Source organism: Carassius gibelio, chromosome A17 (genome assembly GCF_023724105.1).
Source record: "Carassius gibelio isolate Cgi1373 ecotype wild population from Czech Republic chromosome A17, carGib1.2-hapl.c, whole genome shotgun sequence".
Lineage (NCBI taxonomy): Eukaryota > Metazoa > Chordata > Actinopteri > Cypriniformes > Cyprinidae > Carassius > Carassius gibelio.
Window position 1 is genome coordinate 13,793,863 of NC_068387.1, and position 24,702 is coordinate 13,818,564.

At 36.9% G+C, this 24,702-nt stretch overlaps 1 protein-coding gene across 2 annotated transcripts in view; it reads left to right on the plus strand.

The window, feature by feature from the left end:
- The first annotated feature begins 24,034 nt into the window (after window positions 1–24,034).
- LOC127933264 (estrogen-related receptor gamma-like) overlaps window positions 24,035–24,702 on the plus strand; it is an 89,206-nt gene continuing 88,538 nt past the window's right edge. For both annotated transcript variants that reach the window (XM_052530106.1, XM_052530107.1), the window contains exon 1: window positions 24,035–24,280. In XM_052530106.1, the coding sequence (XP_052386066.1) occupies window positions 24,225–24,280 (56 nt within the window). In that variant the 5' untranslated portion in view covers window positions 24,035–24,224. The remainder of the gene's footprint in view (window positions 24,281–24,702) is intronic.

Below are 24,702 nucleotides of genomic sequence, written 5' to 3' on the forward strand. Positions count from 1 at the left end.
TTTATTGAGAGGGGATAAGTATGTAATGTGACATGTAAAGAACTGAGGCACGTTTGGATGAGTGTGAAGCAGAGGAATCTCATACCTGTGAACTCCTCTGAGGCCTGAAGCTTCCCCAGAGATCTACTTAAGGCAGCACATGAAAATGAACAGGGAAGTGCTTTATCTCTCCTCACACTACCATGCTTAACACATCATGTTAGCAGAAGGAGAGGAAAAAGCCTTCACTCTGAACACTTAGGTATAATTGTACCCTCAGCATCACAGGGAGTGTTTCTTAGCTGGCCTACATAGAATCAGGCTCGAATAGAGACAGAAAGATTTAAGTCAACTGTTGAAGAGGGACTGTTATGCTCATTTTTGTTATGCTCTGTCTGATTTATAATTGGGTTATGTTTGAGACGGCCCCATAAAAATTCAAACTGCATCCTTTGTAAATATAATAAACAAGAAGATTGGATTAAAATTCCAATGACCTAAAATAAATGATTATGATAGATTTCCAAGAGTCATTTCAATTGGTAAGACCTGGTAAAAAGAAGAAGAAAAACAACACACTGTGGTTGAGTCTTTGAATCATTAGACCGATTCAGTGGGTAAGAAAAGTACTTTTCTGACTGATTCAGTGAATCATTAAGACTGAATCAGTGAGTAAGTCAAGAGCAGCTTCCAATGATTTACTGATTTGTTAAACAGATTAGTTGAGTATGGCTTGAGTTTGGCTTATTTTTAATTAGTTTTGAAAAGATTCATAAAAAAATTGCACTGGGATCTGGTTCTATTCATAGATTCCTGGCTCTCTTTTATCACATTAAATTATAACTCCTTAACATATAATTTATTTTGTCATGATGCTGCCTCTCAATATCAGTTAACCAGAATGCTGATGTTTAAAAAAAACGCTGAAAACCTAAACGCGATCACCAACTTGGCATGGAAGACCATTTCTGCATACATGCACATTTTGCACACTGTGCTTTAACCTGGATTCTGATGTGTCTTACTCTCAGCCAATTTTCCATTGTGTCTAAATCGTGACGTGTGTTGTCTGGTCATATCTGTAGCTGCTCATTGTTGGCTGATGCATTGCTTCTCTGAAGGCCAAGTTGTGGCTGCCCGTATCTCTGAGGGGAAATCTAGCTGAGTGGCTTTATCTGAAATGGAGAGAAAGCAGGAGGCACCGGGCTCTCTAAGTGAACCAAATGTTGCTCCTGGCAACAACAGATATGCCCGTCTCCAGTCCTGTTCCTGGAAATGAAAGTGCCGTTGGGCCCCGTGCCTGTTTATGCATAGACTTTTCGTCAGAACTAAGAGGACAGAGGCTGAATGAGAGGAAGATAACTGTGCTACTTAGAATAGAAAGACTTTTCATCTATTTGATGTACGTCATGTATATAATGCTGATTTTGCACTTTTAAGTGAATGTTTTAATGATCTTAGAATCTCAATTTGTGACTGTTTAAAGCAGGGGTCACCGAACTCTGTTCTGGGCTAGTGTCCTGCAGAGTTTAGCTCCAACCCTAATCATATACACCTGAACCAGCTAATCAAGGTCTTACTATAGGCAAACTAGAAACTTCCATGCAGGTGTGTTGAGGCCCTACAGGACCAAGTTAAATCTACTAGCACCTTTTATTGATGTTATGATGTTACGAAATATGTTTACACATTTGTATATTGTTCAGTCACTATATAAATGTATTTTTAAAAAATATGCTAAAATGCAAAAAAACTTGAATACACATGTTGTAAATAATAATAATAATAATAATAATAATAATAATAATAATAATAATAATAATAATCATAATAAATTATGTATTTAAACTTTTTGGAAAATATTGAGTAAAATGTAAACACTTAGATACATTTAAAGTGTAAGAAAAAGATGTCAATTCTTTACATTTGATGGTTACACAGCATTTTATTTAGTTATTTTTCATTTTTATTTTTTTACTTTAAATATAACTTCATATGAATCCATCTTGAATACAAAATGTGTATTGTTTTTATACCCTTTCTGTTGTAAAAACTTTTGCTTGTGATTGACTCATATCACTGTAATTAAAAAAATATTGTTGGCACTATAATGCACTTATGTTTCATCTCTGTACCTTTCTCAATATCTTTATACTCCTATACTGGGAAAGAGCTGAGAGCGGCAGGGCTGGTAACCGAATATATGCTGGAATTTAGTTGACAAGGTCAGAACTCATCTCTTCCTCTTTCTTTATGCGGGCCAGGATGCACTGGCACCCTGTTTTTTGTGTTGTTTGTGAACTGGACTGATATAGAAGCCAGTTATTCAGTGTTTCATGTATGTAACATCACTCTTATCTTCTATGCCTTTTATTTCGCAGACCTGTCGTACTCCCTCAGCCAAACTGGTGGTGATTTCCCTGGCTGATTTGCATATCTCATTAATATTTTATTGCAATCGTTCATATCTGTGTGCTGGCACCAGCATGTCAGCCTACTTTGCTTGTAGTACAAAATGTGGTTTACATGAAACAATTAACACAGAACCCCAAAGGCCTTTTACAGGTCCAGTGTAGGAAGCCCAAGCTGCCCCAAATACCTCTCAAACAAAAAGGCAGAGCAACTTGTGACAATATAAAATCTTTTATCAGTGGCACACTTTTATTGTTGTTGTTTTGTTTTGTTTTTCTCAGTGGTTGCTTCATATCAGCACAACCATTGTTGTGATGCCTGTAGTCCCATGGTGGAATTGTCTGAGATTAAAGATGTGTCTATCTTTTGTACAGTCTCTGATTACAATAGTGTATTTTTGGCAAATGAGCACACAGCCTTTTGATTGAAATCATTCATCAGCTTCCGTGACTTGCCTTGATTATGTGTTGCTTTAGTGTAGCTATAAATTGTATAAATATATATATGTATATATATATGTATATATGTATATATATATATATATATATATATATATATATATATATATATATATATATATGTATATATGTATATATATATATATATATATATATGTATATATATATATATATATATATATATGTATATATATATATATATATATATATGTATATATATATATATATATATATATGTATATATATATATATATATGTATATATGTATATATATATATATATGTATATATGTATATATATATGTATATATATATGTATATATATATGTATATATATATGTATATATATATGTATATATATATGTATATATATATGTATATATATATGTATATATATATATATATATATATATATATATATATATATATATATATATATATATATATATATATATATTTATTATACATATATATATATATATATATATATATATATATATATATATATATATATATATATATATATATATATATATATATATATTTATTATACATATATAATAAAAATAGTATTTATAGTCACTGTAAAAAAATAAATAAATAAAATAAAATAACCCATAAATTATTTTTCAATGTTGTAAATAAGACAAAGTGTTTTAGAAAAAAAAACAAACATATTTTAGTGTTTTTTTACTTAAAAAAAAAATCATATTTGATTTAATATTCCTTGCCATTTCTGTCATTATTTGTGAAATTTACTAGCAATATCTGATTGATGGATCAGAGTTGTTTCTTGATCTTCATAAGAATCATTTATAATAATTAGTGCACTGAAAAACATGGTGCAGAAACAATTTTCACTTAGAAATTGCTAGTAAATGTCATAATTCTAAATATTTTTTTTCTTGCAAAACCAACACAATTATTTTCCAACTTCAAAAAAGGTGTTTTTATTTATAGATTGATTTATTTTATTTTTTTACAAAGTAACAATAAAACTATTATTATTACTGAAGGTTATAAACAAGTTGTAATACCTCCAACATTAAGATTTAAATAATGAGGTTCACAGTTCATGCTTAGCCTTTCAATTATTTTTAATTGTTTTAGATGGTTAACTTCTGTGAAATGCTTTATAAACTTCCCCGAAAAACCATAAATAACGTGAGAGTGCTTTTTTTCTCACAAGTCATATACAAGTTTTTTCTCACAAGTCATATACAAGTCAAGATATTTCTGAAATTACGAGCTGTTTGTGCATATTTATTTCCACTGACATTTTAATTATTTGGGGCTCCGTTGGAGAGATCACATAAAAAAGTCCTAAAATGCTCCCCCTAATTAGTATCTCCTCAAAATTAAAATGGGGGACTTTGGGAATGCTGTCATTTTCAGAAGGCCATTTTGGAATTATGTTTCAATCAGCAGCTGTGAAATAATTACTTGTACACTTCTAACTGCCTGCATTTACCAAACGCTCTGCAATTTACAGCCATCATGTCCGGCAAAAACAATCAGTGGGGTGGCTATAAATTCTGCCGCAATCTAACAGACGGATATTGTTTGTATATGATTGTGAAACATTAGAGCCAGGCTCAAGCGCTGCCTCGTTGATATCGTATATATAAAAACAAATAGGAGTATGTAAACAGATGTATTTGTAGTACAATTATCAAACATGGTGTGGCTGATCAACACAGTAAGGGTTAAAAGATTTATTTGACCAAATTAACAAATAATTAAAATTAAACAGTTTTTCAGCATTTTCATGTTCAGGATTTTTTGGACAGGGTTAAAATCATGACACGGATGACACAGTGGAGACACAGAGCACTGCACCTCCCCTAACACTATAATAAGCATGGTCATTTAACCAACTTCTGGTGCTTTTGATAGTGTGGGCAGGTGTCAAATCCTGCTGGAAAATTTAAAAAAGCATCTTCAAAAACTTGGTCAGCAGAAGGAAGCATTAAGTGCTCCAAAATTTCTTGGAAAACAGGTGCAGTGACATTGGTTTTCAAAAAACACAATGGACCAACACCAGCAGATGACATTGCACCCCAAATCATCACAGACTGTATAAACTTAACACTGGACTTCAAGCAACTTGGGCTATGAGCTTCTCCACACTTCCTGCACACTCTAGGACCTTGGTTTCTAAAGGAAATACAAAACTTGCTCTCATCTGAAAAGATGATTTTGGATCACTTTTCCTTAGCCCAGGTAAGACGCCTCTGGCGTTGTGTGTGGTTCGGAAGTGGCATAACAAGAGGAATGCTACAACTGCATCCAAATTTCTTGACACTTCTGTGTGTGGTGGCTCTTGATGCCTTGGCCCCAGCCTCAGTCCATTCTTTGTGAAATTCACTCAAATTCCTGAATCGATTTTGCTTGATAATCCTCATAAGGCTGCAGTTCTCTCGGTGGGTTGTGCATCTTTTTCTTCCACACTTTTTCTTTCCACTCAACTTTCTGTTAACATGCTTGGGTACAGCACTCAGTGAACAGCCAGCTTCTCTGGCAATGAATGTTTGTGGCTGACCCTCCTTGTGAAGTGTGTCAATGATTGTCTTCTGGACAACTGTCAGATCAGCAGTCTTCCTCATGATCGTGTAGCCTAGTGAACCAAACTAAGAGACCATTTTGAAGGCTCAGGAAAGCTTTGCAGGTGTTTTGAGTTTATTAGCTGATTGGCATGTCACCATATTCTAATTTGTTGAGATAGTGAATTGGTGTTTTTTTGTTGAATGTGAGCCAAAATCATTACAATTAAAAGAACCAAAGACTTCAACTTCTTCAGTCTGTGTGCACTGGATTTATCTAATTCACGAGTTTCACAATTGGAGTTGAATTACTGAAATGAACTTTTCCACGAAATTCTAATTTATTGAGATGCACCTTTATGTGTGTGTGTGTGTGTGTGTGTGTGTGTGTTAGATCGATATATACAGATAACTTTTTTCATACCGTTTGATATTTAAGTCTCTCCTTCAATTTAACAAATTAATCTCATATGTTTTATATATTATTACTACTATTAGTATTATTCATAGTATAGACTCATTGTGTTAACTTTGACATCCCTAAAAAAAATTTCTAAAATTTTTCTACATTTTCAATCCATGGCCCTGCAGTTCACAAACTTTCTACTTAAAGTATTAAGACAAGAAAGAAAGAAAGAAAGAAAGAAAAGATATACTGCATCCTAGTAATAGACCGTTGTTTTTTTGAACACCAATGGAACAGACACTGTTGCTAACACACACACACACACACACACACACACAAACTCACAGAACAAAACACAAGAATACCTGATTCGCTTGCAAAATAGATTAAACTCGTTTTTTTTTTGTTTTTTTTTTCTTGAAAACTAAACACACTGTTTTTTTTTTTTCTCTTGAATGTAGATTTCCTTTTCTCCATCTTGTTTCTCACAATCTTTATTATTAGTGGAATTATTCACCGGTGGAGGTGCGCAGTGGCTGAATAAATTTAGCGGAGATCTTGTGCAGATGCTCCTTGCTGGCATACATTTGTGCTCAGTTAACAAAGAGCCAGAGACGCTTAATCCCACTGGAATACCGCCCTCATGTTCTGTTTGAAACCAACATAATTAAAGTCACCCTCTGAAGTAACCTATTTATGTAAAGAAATCTCTCTTATGACCACCGAGTCCTATGAATAACCCGTAGGAGGGCCACCAGTATAATTACTTCACATTTCTAATTTAGGTGAGGGAATATTTGTTATCAAACTGGGTGAAGGGGTTGTGGGATAGAAGTGGATGAGGGGGGAGGACACAGTATTAGATTTGTTTGAGAGGACATAACTGGACCGGTGGAGCGCATTATAGAGGTGTGTCAGGAGGATGCTTTTCTGTGAGGTCAGGATTTGTGTCAATTTGTGTACAGTACCCAGGTAACTCTGTTTGCTCATCCAGAGTGTTGATGTAAGTAGTCATAAATAAATCATGCTGGTTTCTTGATAGGAACCAAAAACACATTCTGTATTTTATATGCTAAAACATTCAAATTTTCATTCAATTTCAATGTGACATAACAGGTTTTCCACAATAATTTGCTGTCTCAGTCAGTCTTGATTTACTCATCCAAAGAGAGAAATGGAAGAAAACTCATATCACATCCATAAGTCACTGACATCGCTGGCGGAAAACTGTTTGTGAGCAGAGGAGTTGAGCTGTGGCAGTAAACCAGCACAAACACGTTGACTTTAGTTGTTTACAGTGGCCCCTGGATTAAGGCAGCGCTCCTAGTGCATTCTGGGTTGGTGTGTAAATACGGTTGTGTTTGTGTGAGTGTGTGTTTGGCTGTGCAAGTTTATCATAAAGCACGGCAGCTCTCCAGGTGCATATTAGTGATAAAGGAAGGTGAGGGGCTTTGTTTTCCTTTAACGAGCCGCCACACTCTATCGCCCACACCAGAGGTGATGGGTGGACTTCCTGAGACACATACACACAAACACAACCCAGAGAGGCTAGGATTGTACTGCAATGAAGAGGAGTTTTCTGCTGCAGTTTTTAACTGTAGGCCCAGAATCATGTATGCAAACACAGTGCACAGTCTCTTTGTACATATTTAAAGGGAAAGTTTTTCCAGAAATTTTAATTCTGTCATCATTTACTCATACTCATGTCGTTCCAAATCTGTAGACTGTATAACTTTTTTTTTTTTTTATTGCAAAAGTATATAATTTTAAGAATGTTTAATTGCTTTGTACCCCGGTGACTTTTTACACATTCAAATAGGTGAAACATTCTCTAAAATATTCTCTTTTTTTTTTCCTTAAAAGAAAATTTAAACATGACTGGAACACAATGGGAAATTTCTTGAGGATCAGTCTTCATCTAGAGCATTGCATTTTTTGCACTGTCCAATTAAATATTCATGCCTTGACCATGTAATTGTATATATGTTAGGTGATGTGTGTGTGTGTGTGTGTGTGTGTGTGTGTGTGTGTGTGTGTGTGTGTGTGTGTGTGTGTGTGTGTGTGTATATATATATATATATATATATATATATATATATATATATATATATTAGGGGTGTAACGATACGCGTATTCGTATTGAACCGTTCGGTACGACGCTTTCGGTTCGGTACGCGGTACGCATTATGTATACCGAACGGTTCGTTGGAGTAATTAATTATATTTGAAAAAAAAAAAAAAAGAGAGAGAGAGAAATATAATGATATGCGTTCAACAAGGTAGCCCAATAACCCAAACAACGTAACAGGCAACGCCCCTGACACTCCCGAAGAAGAAAAAAACACCATCTTATATGTTTATGTTAGGCTACTCAGCAGGCGCTCGCTCACTCAGTACGCGCTGAAGGCTCGTTGCAAAATAGCCAATGCGTTTAACAGACTAGAAATGAGAAGATCCTCCAATAACCAACAGGTCTGGTGTTTGGGTGCACTTTGGATTCCCTTTAAGCTATAATGGTGATGGCAAGAGAGTGGTGGATAAAAAAACAACGGTATGTCGCATCTGCAACATGACAGGGTACACCAGCGGGAATAAAAAAAATAAAAAAAAAACACCAGCGGGAATATCTGGGATATATGCGTCAGTACTATCTGGGAAAAGACGAAAAAAAGGAGAAACATGCACGCAGCAAACTATCCCTGCAGCATTTAGAAACTATAGCTTACAGGGAATCCAACCCAAACACCAGACCTGTTGGTTATTTTAGGATCTTATATTTCTGGTCTGTTAAAGGCATTCGACATTTTGCAACGAGCCTTCAGCGCGTGCTGAGTGAGCGAGCGCCTTAGGGGCCGTTCACATATCGTGCCTAAAAACGCATGGAAAACGCTAAGCGCGTCTTTCTCCTCCTTTCCAAAGCGCTTGGGCAGAAGCGCTCATGAGGCGTCTGTCTTTGCTAAGCAACAATGACGTGCTCTTTCCATGAGACGCGGAAATTTCAGCGAAGGATAAATGGATTTGCAGCTCTAAAAATCACTTGCAGTAGCTCTGCTACTAAATTTATTTCAAAATTGCAATCCATATACAACTATGATCAGCTGATCCTTCATCTTGGCTGAGCTCTCAACGTTGTTACGGGAAAGGATGAAGCTGATTGGTTAGTTCTTGTCACATGACCCACGGTGCGCTTGCGGCATTCTGAAAAGTTGAGATGTTTTTACATTTTGCTGTATCTAAAACGTATCGAACCGAACCGAACCGTGACATCAGTGTATCGTATCGAACCGAACCGTGAATTTTGTGAACCGTTACACCCCTAATATATATATTTATATATATATATATATATATATATATATATATATATATATATATATATATATATATATATATATATATATATGTGTCACATCTGTCTAGGCCCCTCAGATTACAGCGTAAAAATGCGAGCAATGAAACATCGCGTATCAGATTGAATCATGCAGGATTGTTCACTCCATGCTATTGTGATGCAACAGTCTCAATGACATTTCCTCTGAGAACAGGAGAGAGAGAAAGAGACAAGTGTGGCTCTTCACATTAATAGTCTTTTAAGCCACTAAATTATTTCTTTTATCTGCGGCACTTAGAGTCTGGGGAGTCTCCTTTATTAAAATGAGCAACGCTTTGAAAAAAAAAAAAAAAACTCAACAAATACACTCCTACACAATCCCTAATGCGTTTTGCTCTCTTCCCCTTTGTCTAGCCTCAGTCATCTCTCTGTTTTCAAGCTTTGTGTTGCCCTGCTCTCCAGGTGTTTGATTTCTTTATATATATATATTTCAGTGTTTTTAACAAAGAGTGTGTGTGCAGTAGAATCCCACTAAAAGAGCTGGCGGTTCAGCGTGTGGGAGGTCCCAATGCTCGAGAGCAATAGCACATTCAAGCCCTTTTGTCAAAGTGTTTAGAGCAGGTCGGTGTAGAAACAGGACCCTGATATGGAGTGAGATTGTGTGTGTATGTGTGAGAGAGAGAGAGAGACAGACAGAGATGGGGTTCCCGCAGGGCGTTGGGGGCCCTCATTAAGAATTCTGTCCAATGCAGTCTAGTCCTGGTGAAGCAGTATGAAGACGTGGCTATATTATGGACTGAATCAGCCCACTAGCTCTCTTTAAGAAGTCAATTACCACTTCCATAGAGGAGGGAGTTTTAGAGAGAGAGTGTATGTGTGTTTCTTGCACTTTCCGCTATTAATTTTGCTTGGAATTAGCATTAATAGTGATGGTGTTGACCATAATATAATATAAAATGAACCAAATGATGGTCTTCCAGAATTGATTGCTATCTATTCACAAAATTAACTTCTGTCTGATTAAGAGATTAGTTCAGATTAGGGATGCACCGAAAATTCGGCCACCTAAAATTTTCGGCCGAAAATGGCCTTTTCGGTTTTCGGCCGATAGACTTTTATCACCGAAACAACACGGCCGAAATGTTGTGATGACGGCAAACAGGAACCGCGACCTGCACGTGCACCTGAATAGCGCAGACCACGAGCTCCACGCGACATTCACTTCACACCAGTGAGAACATTCTCTCTCTTCTTATTCTTTTATTCACAGCACTAAAGCGTCTCCTAACAAAGAGATTAAGACGGACCACGAAGTGAAAACAAAGAAAAGTACAGTCTTATAGAGTCTGTTAGCACACGTCTCACTGAGATCTTTTCGGATCCTCTGCACTTCATCGCGAATGTGCTTGATCCGCGTTATAAAGACCATTACTTGGATGCGGAAATAAGGCAGCGCGCACGAGAAATGATCCAGGCCGCGCTAGATGCGGAGAACCCGCATGGAGACGGAGAAGCGCCAAGCAGGAGACAGATCAGAGCGCAGAAAAAAAGACTGGTCTCTGCACCAGATGAGGGGCATGCACCCTCGTTGTCAGCAGTGACTCTTGAGGCAGGAGTCATTTACACTGGTTTTGTGAGATATGCATAGAGTAACTGGCTTATTGAGATATCTTATATGTGATATTATACTATGATATGTTTTATGCTTTATATTTCATATAATTTTCTGTTCTTTAAAACAACACAAGCTGCAAATGGTTAATAGATTGTTAACAGTTTCCATACTGCACAACCACATTTTTGGAGTTTGGAGGATTTAAAAATATATTTTATATTAAAAAATAATTTTGAGGCATCTTGTGGCCCTCTTGGACGTTTTTTGAGGCCACCTGCTTAAGACTCACTACTCTGAAATAGCTTTTATATGCAAAAAGCCTAATGGTTCTATCAGCCGCCACATTTCATTCTTTGTGAATTTGCCTCATAGAGCCTATTTTTAGAGCCAAACACAACTGCAGTTGGCTTTAAATGTAAAGCATATTTAGTGGCGTTAACCTTCCTCATAATTAGCTAGTAATCCCTGGTCAGTGTATACACACCTGTCCCTACTTTCCCTCTGTCTGTGTGAATCCCTGTGACCTACCCCTAATGGAGAAGGATGCCCTGCGTACCACTGTGCAAAGGCCTGCAAATGTGGCTGCCTCTCCTCCAAAGGCCAGATCCACTTGTTTAACGGAGAGGGAGATAATCTTTAAAGCCCTATAGCTTTGAGGAACAGCTGCGGGCAGAAGCACAGGCTCTGTATGGGCTAAGGGGGGCTGGTGTCTTGAGCTGAGAGAGGACTGAGAGGACCAGACAGGACTGGAAATTTAGGCTGTCACATGCTTTTTAATGACAGGAAGAGTCATGGGTTTTTCTTGCATTGTGTGATTGAATACGATATTTGACGTGAGGATTACGTAACATGAATGGATGAAGAACTTGCAAATTACTTTGAATTAGAGGGTTTGTTTATCTAAACATGAACATTCATTCATCATTTATTCACCCTCATGTTATTCCAAACCTGTATGACATTATTCCTTTTTTATTACATACAAAGCTAAGTTTAGCAGATTGTCAGCATCACTCTTTTTTTGTGGGAACATGAGCAATGATTTATATTTTCAAGCTCCAGAAAGAATAAAGTGCAGTAGTCTGTATGCTATATTCCAACTATTCTGAAACTTTTTTTTGATAAACTAGCAATGTTTATGTACAAGTTGAAAACTACCTAGCTATAGATCTCAGACCTGATATGTCTGTGTCTTCACATTTCAGAACAGTCAAATACATTGTGAATTGTCAGGAGATGAGCAAGAACATCTACGTCTCCCTTCCCTCCTTCATGGAATGAGGGTTACATATGTAACCTAGACAATACCTTTCAGTTGGTCATGTTCGACGTTACGTCAGAAAGAGACTTACAAATCGGGTCCCTACAAAACACCACATGGCTGTCTCCAGTGACCCGTGTAAGTGACAACAACCTGTTGTGAGGCCAGCATGAGTGAGGGACTATACCAGACACAGACTGGCCTGAAGGGGTGAATACCCGGGAGGACACAGGCTCTACACAGTGATTACAAAATCTCGCAAATGTGTTAGGTGTCCCCCAGCCCACAGCTCTACAGATGTCTGTTGGCGGGGGACCATGTACCAGCTCCCAGGGGGATGCTACTCCCCTAGTTGAGTGAGCTCTATCCTCTAGGGGCTATCACAGGTCTTGAGCCTGATTAGCCAGGACAATAACATCCACTATTCAATGGGATAACCTCTGCTTGTAGACAGCCTTTCCCTTCTGCTGGCCTCCGTAACAAACAGAGCTGGTCTGAGGTCCTGAAGCACTGAGTTCTGTCTAGCACATACTGGACAGAGCAGCACCAGGAACCTGATGACCAGATCATGCTTCCAAAAAGACTTGTGAACATGGTCATGTAGAGCCAAAATGGCGGTCACATAGACCGTCACGGTGGAAGGAGACAGCCTACGTTCCAACACTTCCTAAAGAAAGGAAAGCACTGAACCTATCGGGCATCTCCAGGGGTCTTCATGACGTGAAGAACACCAATCGATTAAGAGGTTCCACTTCAAAGCATAGGCTTGTCTGGTAGACAAGGCCCTAGCCAAAGTGACTGTAGCTAACACGTTAGGTTGCAAGGTAACTAATCCTTTTGTTTCCCACCCAGAACCCACACATGTGGGTTCCAAACATTGGGACCTGGGTGCAATAAGGAGCAACCATGAGGTTCCTCATATTCCCTGATCCTCAAATTCCCTAATACGCCCTGACGGTTGATGTACGCTACAGGCGCAGCAGTGTTGTCCTTATGGACCAGTACATGCTTGTCCCTCAGCAGGGCCTTGATGCGGTGGAGAAAAAGCCATACTGCTAGCAACTCGAGGCAACTGTCCAGGAGACAAAGTCTATTTTCTGTTGGATACAGCAATCGACATACGCACACATATTGTCAAGAGAAGAGCGAAACCCCGCACATTGATGCACTTCAAAATCGTCAGCAGAGCTGCATAGGATTTGTTTGAGAATGCCTCCAAATAAGTGCATTTTTGGATGTGAGGTAAAGTTTACCGTGTTCAGCTTCCCCAAGAACCCAGCGTCACATAATCAGTGGATGCAGTTTGTTTCACCGGGGCAGCAACAGACTGGATCAAGTGCGTTTGTGTGTTCTGGTCATTTGAGTGACGAATGTTTTATAATCAAGTCGACGCTGGATGTACACATCGTTTGCTATTAAAACATCCGTCCCTGTGATAAAAGACCCCATTCATATAAATACAATTGCATCAGATTTCTGTATTTTGTTGGAAATCAGCACGTAAGTGAATATGTATTAATGGAAACAACACGAAAGATTAGTATTATAGCAGCACACCTCAAGGAACTCTGCTTTTTCCGGAAAGAATCAGAAAGCTGTATTTTTCTTTTATAAATAAGATAAAACTAAAGACTTTTTGGATATATGAAGGATGCAGTACTTCTCAATGGGTCCTCAAGATTAACATGAGATTAGGTGAAACTGTGTATGTTATGTACCCTTTAATAAAATTTGATTTTCAACTTTTTTGGTCTGTTCTTCACACAAAGCTGCTGTATGAATAAGAAAAAAAGTGCACAAGCCATATGGACAATGATGTTTTGTGCTCCAAATTAAATGCAAATGACCTTTATTGTTTGGCACAAAACATGCAAGGGGTCAAATTACTAGACTATTTTTTATGAAATATTGCAAGATAGAGTTTTAATATCTTTAGAATTACAAATTGTTTTAGTTCACCCACTATTGGTAGATATTAAAGAAAGTTTAATTTAATAGCATTAACAGAATCGCTATATAGAGAAGTTATTTTAGCAATTATACAATCAAATACAAATTTTCTTTGGCGCCAGTAGTGGTGCGGAAATTACTAATTCATTTTAAACCCAGATGATTTTTATTAAATATTTTAACTTTATATTCTATTCATATTGTCACAAAATAATAATATTGTGTGGCAATGACAAACTCGGTCAACACGTTAACTGATGAAACAAGACATTTGAAATGTCTTGGACAATAAACACCGACCTACAGTGTGGTGCTGAGCAGCTCTAGCATGAAGAGCGTGAGTGGTACAGGATGAGAGTTATGTGGTTAAACAGGCCATGCTGACGTGATGGCAGCTCTCCATTCAGAACAGGGCCTGAGAGGCCAAGGCCACATCCTGGCAGAGCAGGGACACTTTCAATAGGAATATATAATGAGTCCAACCATCATTTCAGTCATTCGTTATATATCATATATACTATATCATATTATATATCATATATATATATCACTAAATATTTAGATTTTCTTTGCTTTTAATTCATCATTTTCAAAGCAGCTTTATATAGACGTAATCAGTTGCAGCAACAAGGCATGGTTAATGCAGGTGCAAGATGAACACCTAACCCTCTGAGATAGCAGTATTTTATGTTCATGTTTACTCGTGCTTATCTTACTCTGGGAAAAAAATGTGTGGGAATGACAACCATTTTATGTGCAGTTTTGTGTTTATATCTGCTCAGAGAATATCGGTTAGAGGCCCGTCATGTATTTGAAAGTAAACTTGATCCCAGTCGTCCTGGGAAATTACAGAAGGTGTTTTAATTGTAACCACAGATAAGGAGATGACGTGTCTCGGTCTTTTTCAGACACAGTGAACTGTAAATACCTACACTTAAATGGTGCATTTATGTGCTAATGTGTATAATGTGTATCACATATCAGAGCTCTAGGTATCTGTTCTGGGTATGGGATTTATTTATTTAATGTCATTTGTAGTCTTAATTTAGGATATATTATTTATGGAGTCATAAATAAACCAAATAAATGGATATTTAGAGGGAAAAAGGAGAAGACCCTTGGAGGTTGATTCAGGGTGTCCTGTGTGTAGTCGGACTGCTAAAGAGATTCAAGACGAGAGAGAAGAGAGTAGAAACCGGAAACAACAGTGGCCTTATCAAAGAGATGTTAGCAAATTCCGCACTCCGAGTTCGCCGCTGTCCCTTGAGCCCCTGCTAGCCTGTTATCACCCTGCCAAGCAGGGGGACTTTGAAATTGGCACTTTCCTTCATGTGACACTTATACCTGCTGATAGACCATTAGATTACTTAGCTATTCACTCATTCGCTACCATAGTGTCACTTTCTCCTTCATAACAGTGTTTTCATGGAGCAATTTTACTCACCCACTCAAGTCTTTTGAAAGTGGTACCATAGTAGTTGTTTAAAATGACTCTTTTTTTGCACCCTGGAATTCTCAATTGCATATATTTTTGTACGTGTGTTTCAGTATGGCTGGAATGAAAGTCCTAGACCTAGACTGAAATGGCCATTTAAACCAGATGGTCAGGAATCTGCTTTTTATGTGATGGTTTTAAATAGTCTTGGACTTAATCTAGTCCAGAGTTTAATTTTTAGTCCTACTTCAGGACTAAATAAATGCTTAAATTAAACCTACCAGGAGAAAGGTTTAACTTTAGATGAACATTTTGTTTCCAGTAGGGATGTGCCGGTATCAAAATTTTCTGTTGCAGTTAATTGATAATGGTATTATCACGGTATTGAAATTTTGTTTTAAAAAAGTGGTCTTAATACAGTAGAACAGGTTAAATATTTTTTTCTTATAACAAAAAAAACAAAAAAAACTAAACATTTAAAATAATAAAGCAATAAAGAAAAATATATAAAAGGTAAATGTTTTACACATTAAAGTGCAAAAGAACTATAAAGACCAATACGTATCACTTTACAATAAGACCTCATTAGTTAACCTTAGTTAATGCATTAACATTCAAGGCAAGGCAAATTTATTTAAATAGCACATTTCATTCACAATGGTAATTCAAAGTGCTTTACATAAAAGTAAAAAAAAAAAGAAAAAAAAAGAAAAAGAAATCACAAAAATAAAACAAGCAATTTAAGAACTTAAAAATGAAAATGATTAAAAAATTGACTCAAATGAATTTAAGACAATCGAAAATGATTTTACATAAAATACAGTGCAATACATAAAATATAGTGTAATCAGTTTGGACATGAAACAATGAGCAATAGCTACATTTACTATAGAAGTTATTAATCTTTGTTAAAAAATACAAGTCTTAGTTCATGTTAGCTCATTAAATAACACAGTTGCAACTTTAGATTTTAACAATTAGTCTCATAGACTGTAAACAAATATGGACGTAGTGTCCGTGACGTCACCCATAGACTCCTCAATAGCGGTTTTAAAGCCTAAAGTGTGCAGAGCGAGCCGTCGCCATCTTGGCAGCGCGTCACCGTGTGACTCTCCCGAACAATTGAAAATGGGCAAAAAGGCGGGAGCTGATTGCTGAAGCCACGCCCACCTAGCGCGACGGCATTGGCAGCAGCGGCAATCCACGTCACTCAAGTAGCCACGCCCTTAATTATGCAGAACTTTAAGGCTTAATATAATTTAAACGGATGAGTTATAAAAAAAAAAATCACTCCCCTCACAGTTGTCATGAAGGGCAAAATTAGCAATATAGACCAAAATCATTTTTTGAACCAGGCTGTAAACATGTTTTTTTTCTGCTGTAAAGTTGGGCATTTTAACATGGGGAGTCTATGGGACTGACTCTCTTCTGCAGCCAGCCTCAAGTGGCCAGTCGATGAATTGCAGTTTTAGTCACTTCCTTATTGGCTTCACGAGAGAGAGCGCGAGGTTGCCGCTCGATTATTAAATATCGGAATACCTAAGATTAATGAATGTTCAGAATAATATTTTCATTGGCAGCCTATTAAGTCTAAATATTTCAGTAGTTGGCTATGTAATAGACACCATAGGGAAAACACAAATCTGAATGGTTATTTAAGATTATTTAAATATGGTTTAGAAAGTAACAGCTGCTTTATTTACTGTGTTTACAGGTTAAGGACTGCATTTAGCGCCATCTGCTGAATGTGAATGTGAATGTGAATGTGCTTTCATTCAGCGCGTCTCTCACATGTTCCTCCATGTGCTTCTCATGCGTGCTTGTTTACATCAGAGCGCATGCGCTCTTTCAAGCAGCATACATTTACATTACATTACATTTACATTTATTCATTTAGCAGATGCTTTTATCCAAAGCGACAGATGAGGACAGTGGAAGCAATCAAAACAGTCAATACAGCAGTGTTGTGCATTTTAAGCAGCTGATGGGAATACTATTCTTAAAATGCATTCCAAATTCTGATAATTTGTAACGTATATTTATTCACGGTATTAAGAAGTGCCCACAATAACAATATCGTGCATATCAATCACCGCAATATATTGTATTACCGGATACCGCACAAGTCTAGTTTCCAGTGTTAATCTGAACTATATATATATATATATATATATATATATATATATATATATCTTTTATTCATACAAATTCACAAAGCTCTAACCTTTCATTGAAGTTAAATGGAATGGAAGGGAAATCTCATTATAAAGGAAATATTTTTCTCTAAAACACATTGGGCACCTACTTTTGCCAAGATAACAGCTCCGTTTCACTCCTATAATGCCTGATGAGGTTTAGAGAACACCTGACAAGAGATCAGAGACCATTTTATATATAGAATCTCCCCAGATCCTTCAGTTTCCCGGGTCCATGCTGAAACACTCTCCTCTTCAGATTCATGTGGGTTCAGGTCAGAGGACTGGGAGGGGCATGACACCTACATTTTGTGATCAGTGACCCATTTTTGTGTTGATTTTGGTTTTATCTTACCAAATAACCCAGTCCTGTTTGAAGTTCCAGTAGTTTCTGACAAATGAATATGCTGGAGTTGGTAACTTACTTTATTTATTTATTTATTGAGGCTTTCTGACCCCAAGACTCTGCAATACTCTAGCTGTGATCTTTGACCACTCAAACTATTGTCCTCACATTGCATTAAGACAATATAGACACATTAGGCAAAATACTATTGACTGATTTGTAACATTTCCAGTTGTTTGGACTTGAAATGGATTGAAATGGAAATTTTCAATGGTTTATCTAGGGTTTTTTTTTTTTTTTTTTTTTTTGTAAAGCTCAACAATCTGTTGCTGCACAGCAAAACTATATTCTTTGTTTTATTCATGTCAAACAGGAAAGTTATGGCTGGATAATTTCATGTTCCTAGTCACCCTGGTGTTCAGAAAATATGTAAATATAAATACGAATATAGATCTTCAGAAATTCTACTCATAATAATTTTTCTAGGGGTATAAATAATTGTGGCCAATGTGTATTAGAGAAAAACATTTATTTTCATAATGTGATTTTGTAGTTTAGATTTGTGATAGATTTTAGTTCGAATTTTTAGATTTTTATTTATTTATTTTTATATATATTCTTTTTAAAGATCGACAGGATAAACAATACAGATGTATTTTCACAACCTTTCAATCCAATTCAGTTCAATTTAATATGTGCTTTATTGGCATGACAATTGTTACAATGTATTGCCAAAAAGCATTTTACATTAAATCAGATATATATGCAGCAAAAACATGCATATTGAAGTTGTGTTTTCTTGTTTAACGTTTTGAAGTCAGGGCAAAGTGTTTCCAATTTGGGATAGAATGTCTTTCTAATGTCTTCATAGTTGGGGCAGCTGGTGAAGAAGTGTTGCTCTGTCTCCACTTCCCCATGATTACAGTAAGGGCAGATGCGGATCTCCTTGGGCAGCCAGTGCTGTCGATATCTGGCCGTCTCTATAGTCTGTACCTTGTCATTTGTCTTCTTAATTTGTCTTTCATTGTACTCCAATATTCTGCAGTTGTGTAATCTCTATTTAGGGCTAAATAAAATTCAAGTTTATTTAGATTTTCTGTTGTTTCTTTCCAATAAATTAGATCATTTTCTTTTTGTGCTTTTATAATTCGGTTGGGCCGAATTTTGTGGATGGAAATTTCAGTGTCCTGATGCTAGATGTTGTTAGTCAGGTTTGTTTGTTTCTGCAGCTTCAGGACCATCCGAATCAGGTGACTTTTTTTCAGGGTTCACATTCTTGGTTTTTAAGGGCTTCAAAATGGTAAAATGGTGGAGTTGGGGTCGCTCATTTTCAAAATGTCAAAATGTGATGGCTCTTTTATCAATGCGTATTAGTAGAGGGTATTGGCCTAATTCTGCCCTGCATGAATTGTTAAAAGTGTTCCTCTGTACTCTGAGGATACTGAGGATATCTCTCTCTCTCTTTCTCTCTCTCTCTCTCTCTCGCGCTGCTTAATGTTTTACATAATAATAATAATAATATTGAAAAACTGACAAGAACAACTGTTTGCAAGAATATATTGATTTATGTTTTTTATCTGTTTTTTTTTTTTTTTTTTTTTTTCTTGAATCTGAAACATTTCCTTGGTTCATTCCATGTTTTATAGGCAATCTCTGTCATGCTAATTCAGATTAGCACAGTTGGTATATATATATATATTTTTTTTTTTACTGAATTATATTTTTTTTATTTATTGTCTGAACAGGAATAAAAATTATTTCTGTGCAAAAAGTATTTAATGATTTTGTCATTTGTTTTAACTTAATACAGATTATCACGAGTTTGATGTGTGGTTAATTTTGTTTGATTTATACAAAATCTGCGTAAAATGTAACATTTTATAAATGTTATTTTATTTATTGTTTGAGTCCATTAATATACTTTTATCCATGACAAGTCAACTCAAACCACAGTGGCAGGCATAAATATAGCCATTCTTTGACAGCGAAGGGGTAAAACAACAAAGGACAAACACACATACACAGAGAGGAGCTCTCCGCTCGTCAGACAGACCGCACACACACTGACCACCACACAGCCAGTAGCTCCCTCTGTTGACCACTGCTGAACTGCAGACTGGAGGGCTGTCCCAGCACACAGCTGCCAGCCTGCCTTTGTGTCCCCATCAAGACGCAATACAAGAGCACTGCAGCACTCTCATATGACAGGCACACACACACACACACACACACACACACACACACACACACTTTTCAGTTTACTTTCTCTTTCGAGGGACTTTGAGTTTTGGAATTTGAAGAAGCAGAAGCAGATGTAAGAAGGATCATTTGTTTGCTTTGAAGCTTTGCTTGATAACATAACATAAGTTTAGATGTGTGTACTACAGTAACTTCAAGTCTTCAACTGGTGTCTTATTGCTTTTGCATTTTATATTGATTAATGCACCAATACACAATCAGTCAGAATTAATCTTGAAAAATGTTAAAAACAAATGTTAAAACGTATTTAATATTCACCTATTAAAGTATGTATCATTATTTTGTTTAGAATTATTCATGTAAATTAACTGTTTGTGTGTGTGTGTGTGTGTGTGTTTGTATAAAATACATTGTGATGTAGTATTAAAAATAATTACCTATTAAATATATACATAAACATATACAGACATACACACAGGATTTTTAGTACAACTTTATTTATTTTATTAAATTACTTATAAACTGGTCTATTTTAAATAACTGGTTTGAATATAGAAACAACAGCCATCACATTTTTGCAGCATAGTTGTTTGTAATACGCTTCTCTGCTCAGCCCGAGAGTTTTCACCCTGAGACGCCCAGTGCTGACCCAAGTGGCTACAAATAATCATCCTGCCTCTTGAATTTATTACAGTCCAATTTTTGACAAGTTGATTTTAAACAACTCCAGCGGGGGACGCATTGACTGTATGGTCGGCTGACATGTGACCTAAGTGAACTTGCCCTCCCCTATTGACTGCCTTGATTGATGCTCCACCAAGCTAGCCCTGATCATTCTTAGCCACATGTCAACAGCCAGTGACCAAAAGGGTCATCCCTCTCTTTAACATTTCACACACACAAATAAAAAAACACACACAAGCTCTCATGCCCACATACTCACACACACACGCTTACAATAGCCAGACTGTCTTTTCAAATCCATTTTGAGACTTTGCATACCCGTCCTTTTGCTAGCGCTTAATGCGTTTTGTTTTTACATCTCAGAGCTCGTCTTTCAATCTGCCGGCTTGTGAATTGAATGCTCGTCCGTCTCTTGTGGCAGAACGGGATTCGGTCTGAAAGCGAGATGTGGCTCGTTGTAAAACACACACCATCTGAACAATAGAAGCAGAAGTGCTGTGTTAAAACTGCTAATGAAAAAGATGGGCAGCTATTGACACGTATCGTCAGAATAGTGGTGCATACTTAAATAAATTCAAATGTATTCAGCGGGGCAGCAGAGATTAGAGACTGTTAATGACAGCATATACTGTAGTAGTGAAGCCAGGCTTGATTCTGAATAACTTAGTGCTGCTAATAGCGCACTGTTGTTTTGCTTAAACTGAATGTTCTTAGCATGTTGCCATCACAGTCAGATGTGTTGTACATAGAGGGGCTGAAAGATGTTTGGAGTAATGTTTTGGGTCTTTCCCCACATGGCCAGTGTTTTTGGGTTGCAGCCGCCCATTCAGCACAGATATGGAAATCTGCATTCAAACACTACGGCAGTTCCTGTTCTCCTCATCCTTTTCATTTCTGTTTGTCCCAGTGCAATTAAAATAGTTTCAAATGGCAGTCAGCTGCCTGTCATTTCCAAGCGGAGCTTTGAAACCACTGATTTAGTATTTTTTTTTTTTTTTTTTTTTTTTGTGGTGCAAAGATTGCAGAGACTTTACATTGTTTAAAAGCAGAAGGATGAATAAATTAAGCAAATGTAAATTTCACAGGGTGAGTATGTGTGTGTGGGTTGGCCGTACGAAAACAGTAGTGTTATTTCAAAACTCCTTTGTTAGATCCAGAGTGTCCTTCAGCAATGGCAACACAGTCCCGTGTAATAAAAATTATTTTCTAGTAGACTTTTACACTTCTCTGGAAGAAAAAGTTACATGATTCTGATTGCTCCGATGCATTTCCTTTTCTTTTTCTGCCCATCTGTTATTTAAAGGGAAAAGCCTTATTTTCACTTATTTTCTATATGTGCCATATCAAGCCTTTTCTTTCTTTGTGCAGTTTAGAAGTAGATCTAATTTCCCCCGAAAGATATTAGTTTTCAGTGATGTGTGCGATGCATTGATCTGTGCTTCTTTATTGTTGATCATCTCTCATTCAATATATCTTAGTCTACACGATGCACCTGCTGCCTACAGTACCTGAGTCTTAATAGCGTTTCATACAAATATGGAGATATTAAATATATATATATATATATATATATGTATATATATATATATATATATATATATATATATATATATATATATATATATATATATATATATATATATATATATATATATATATATATATATATATATATATATATATATATTGTGAAATGGGTGTTTCAGTAATGCATTGACTGACATTTGATTTTATCATACTATTACTACTACTACAATACTACTCCTACCAAAATATTTTTGTATAATTTAAGTTTAGATTAAATACTTTGTCTATTATTATTATTCATTCATTCATTTATTTTAGATGTAAATTAATTCTTCAAAAAAAAAAAAAAAAAAAAAAAAAAAATATATATATATATATATATATATATATATATATATATATATATATATATATATATATATATATATATATAAGATAAACAGCTTCATACAATTATTATTTATTTTTAATTAAATTTTTTTTTTTTTTTGAGTAATGACACAACCCATACTAACAATTATTTATTTAGTAGTTATGTAAAGTAAGTTTTTATTACAAAAAAAATATTATGTGACTTCATGTTTATTAACACTCTTAAAGTAATCAAAGAAACCTGGGATCATATATGAGATCCACGGAAGAGGTTTAGTTCAGTTTCAAAGACCCAAGAAAGGCATTTTAAAGAGACATCTGCCTCCAAAATCCCCACAAGTTTGGAATATGAAAGACGGTCAGATGCAATTTCTGCGGCAGCGTGGTGGGGCAAGCACAATGGTTTGTGGGCCAGCGCGGCTCCCGAATTTTCTTATCAGTGGGGAATTGCGGTGTGCTGAGATGCCACCAATATCTTCCCTGCGGCTGCTGGAAATACAGCGAGCCAGTGACATGCACGTAAACACACACATACTCGCAGCCTGGATGCCCTGCAAATGTGGCTCAATCATTGTAAAACAAAGGGGTGCCTTTGATCTTTCCTCATCCTTTTCTCGCTGTATCTGTCAGTGATGTGTCCACTCCCTCACTTCCACATTTGGGCCGCTGTTATGATGTTGCAGTCCATTGCTATGGTTTTTCAGCTCTCTGTCGCCTCAAATTCAAATATTTCCATTTACTCAAAGTGTACAACAACATTCGGAAGTCAGAAGAATTACATTTTCTCATTGTAAAACAAACAGTACTTTTAAATTCAAATGTATTGATTGCTTACAACTCAATCGTTTAATGTTCCCCATGCAGGTGGAAGAAAGGAACAAATGAGCAAGCAAACAGAGGCGGATGCAAAGCGAACAGCAAGCGGCTTCATTCACAATGTTTTGTATCAACAAAGTGAGTGGTTTTATCTGTGCACTTGACAGCGCAAGCCGATAAGCATTGCTGAGGGAGAGACGCAGGCTGCTTCTTTAAACTCTCTCTCACCCCCACTTTCCCTTCATTACACCACTCCCCCTCCCTCCTTCTCTCTCTCTCTCTCTGGCTCACTCGCTCTTTGTCTTTCCCCTCCCCTCTCTCCCTGCTCCATCTCTCTGTGGGAACAGACACTGCCCTGTCTCACTCCAATTGGCTGGGAAGCCACCAATCTGGTGTCCTGGAGGGCCGGGGGGACTGCATATGCAAAGCCCTGCTTCATATTAATGAGCAGCAATCGTGGCTTTAAGTCCTTGATTAGAAGAGTGCAAGAGCTTTTGGTCCCAACTGGCTGTGCCTATAGGCTGTCACCGGGAGAACGGTCCTGTTAATTGCACTGCTCAGTCACGGAAGGGAGAGAGAGGAGGAGGAGGTACAGAGAGAGGAAGAGAGGAGCAGACACAGAGAAGCCAAAGAGAGAGAGAGAGAAAACTTTAATTTATAGAAGAGGTTTGCTCAAACAATGATCGCGGAGTGCACATGGATTCGGTAGAACTTTCGCTCCCTGAGTGTTTTTCCCTGCACTCCGAACAACAGTAGGTGCATTTTCATTTCTTCTACTTCTACTTGTGTGGCCGGCTAGACTGTTATGTCTGTATAGTTCCTGTCCTGGTTTGTTTGTGTGTTTATGTGTGCATGTGGTCACCCGTGGTCCTCCTTGTCAAGGTTGTTTTCACTGTCAGGTAGCGTCTGGAGCTGAGTGTGGGTGCGTAGGCTACATGCGCTGTGCCGGTAGCTGGTGGCTTATCCACTATTACAGCAATCTGCATCCGCTTTGACAGGGCAATGTGTGTTTTATGTAAATCATTAGGAGTGTGTGACGGAAAACAACCTGAGAGAGAGAGTGCCAAGGGAGGAGGGGAAGATGAAAGCCATGGGATAGAAAGGAGAAAATGGTCTTAGGTGGCTTGAATCGCAGACCGGTTGCACAGCATGTGGCCCGCTAAATGTATTAAAG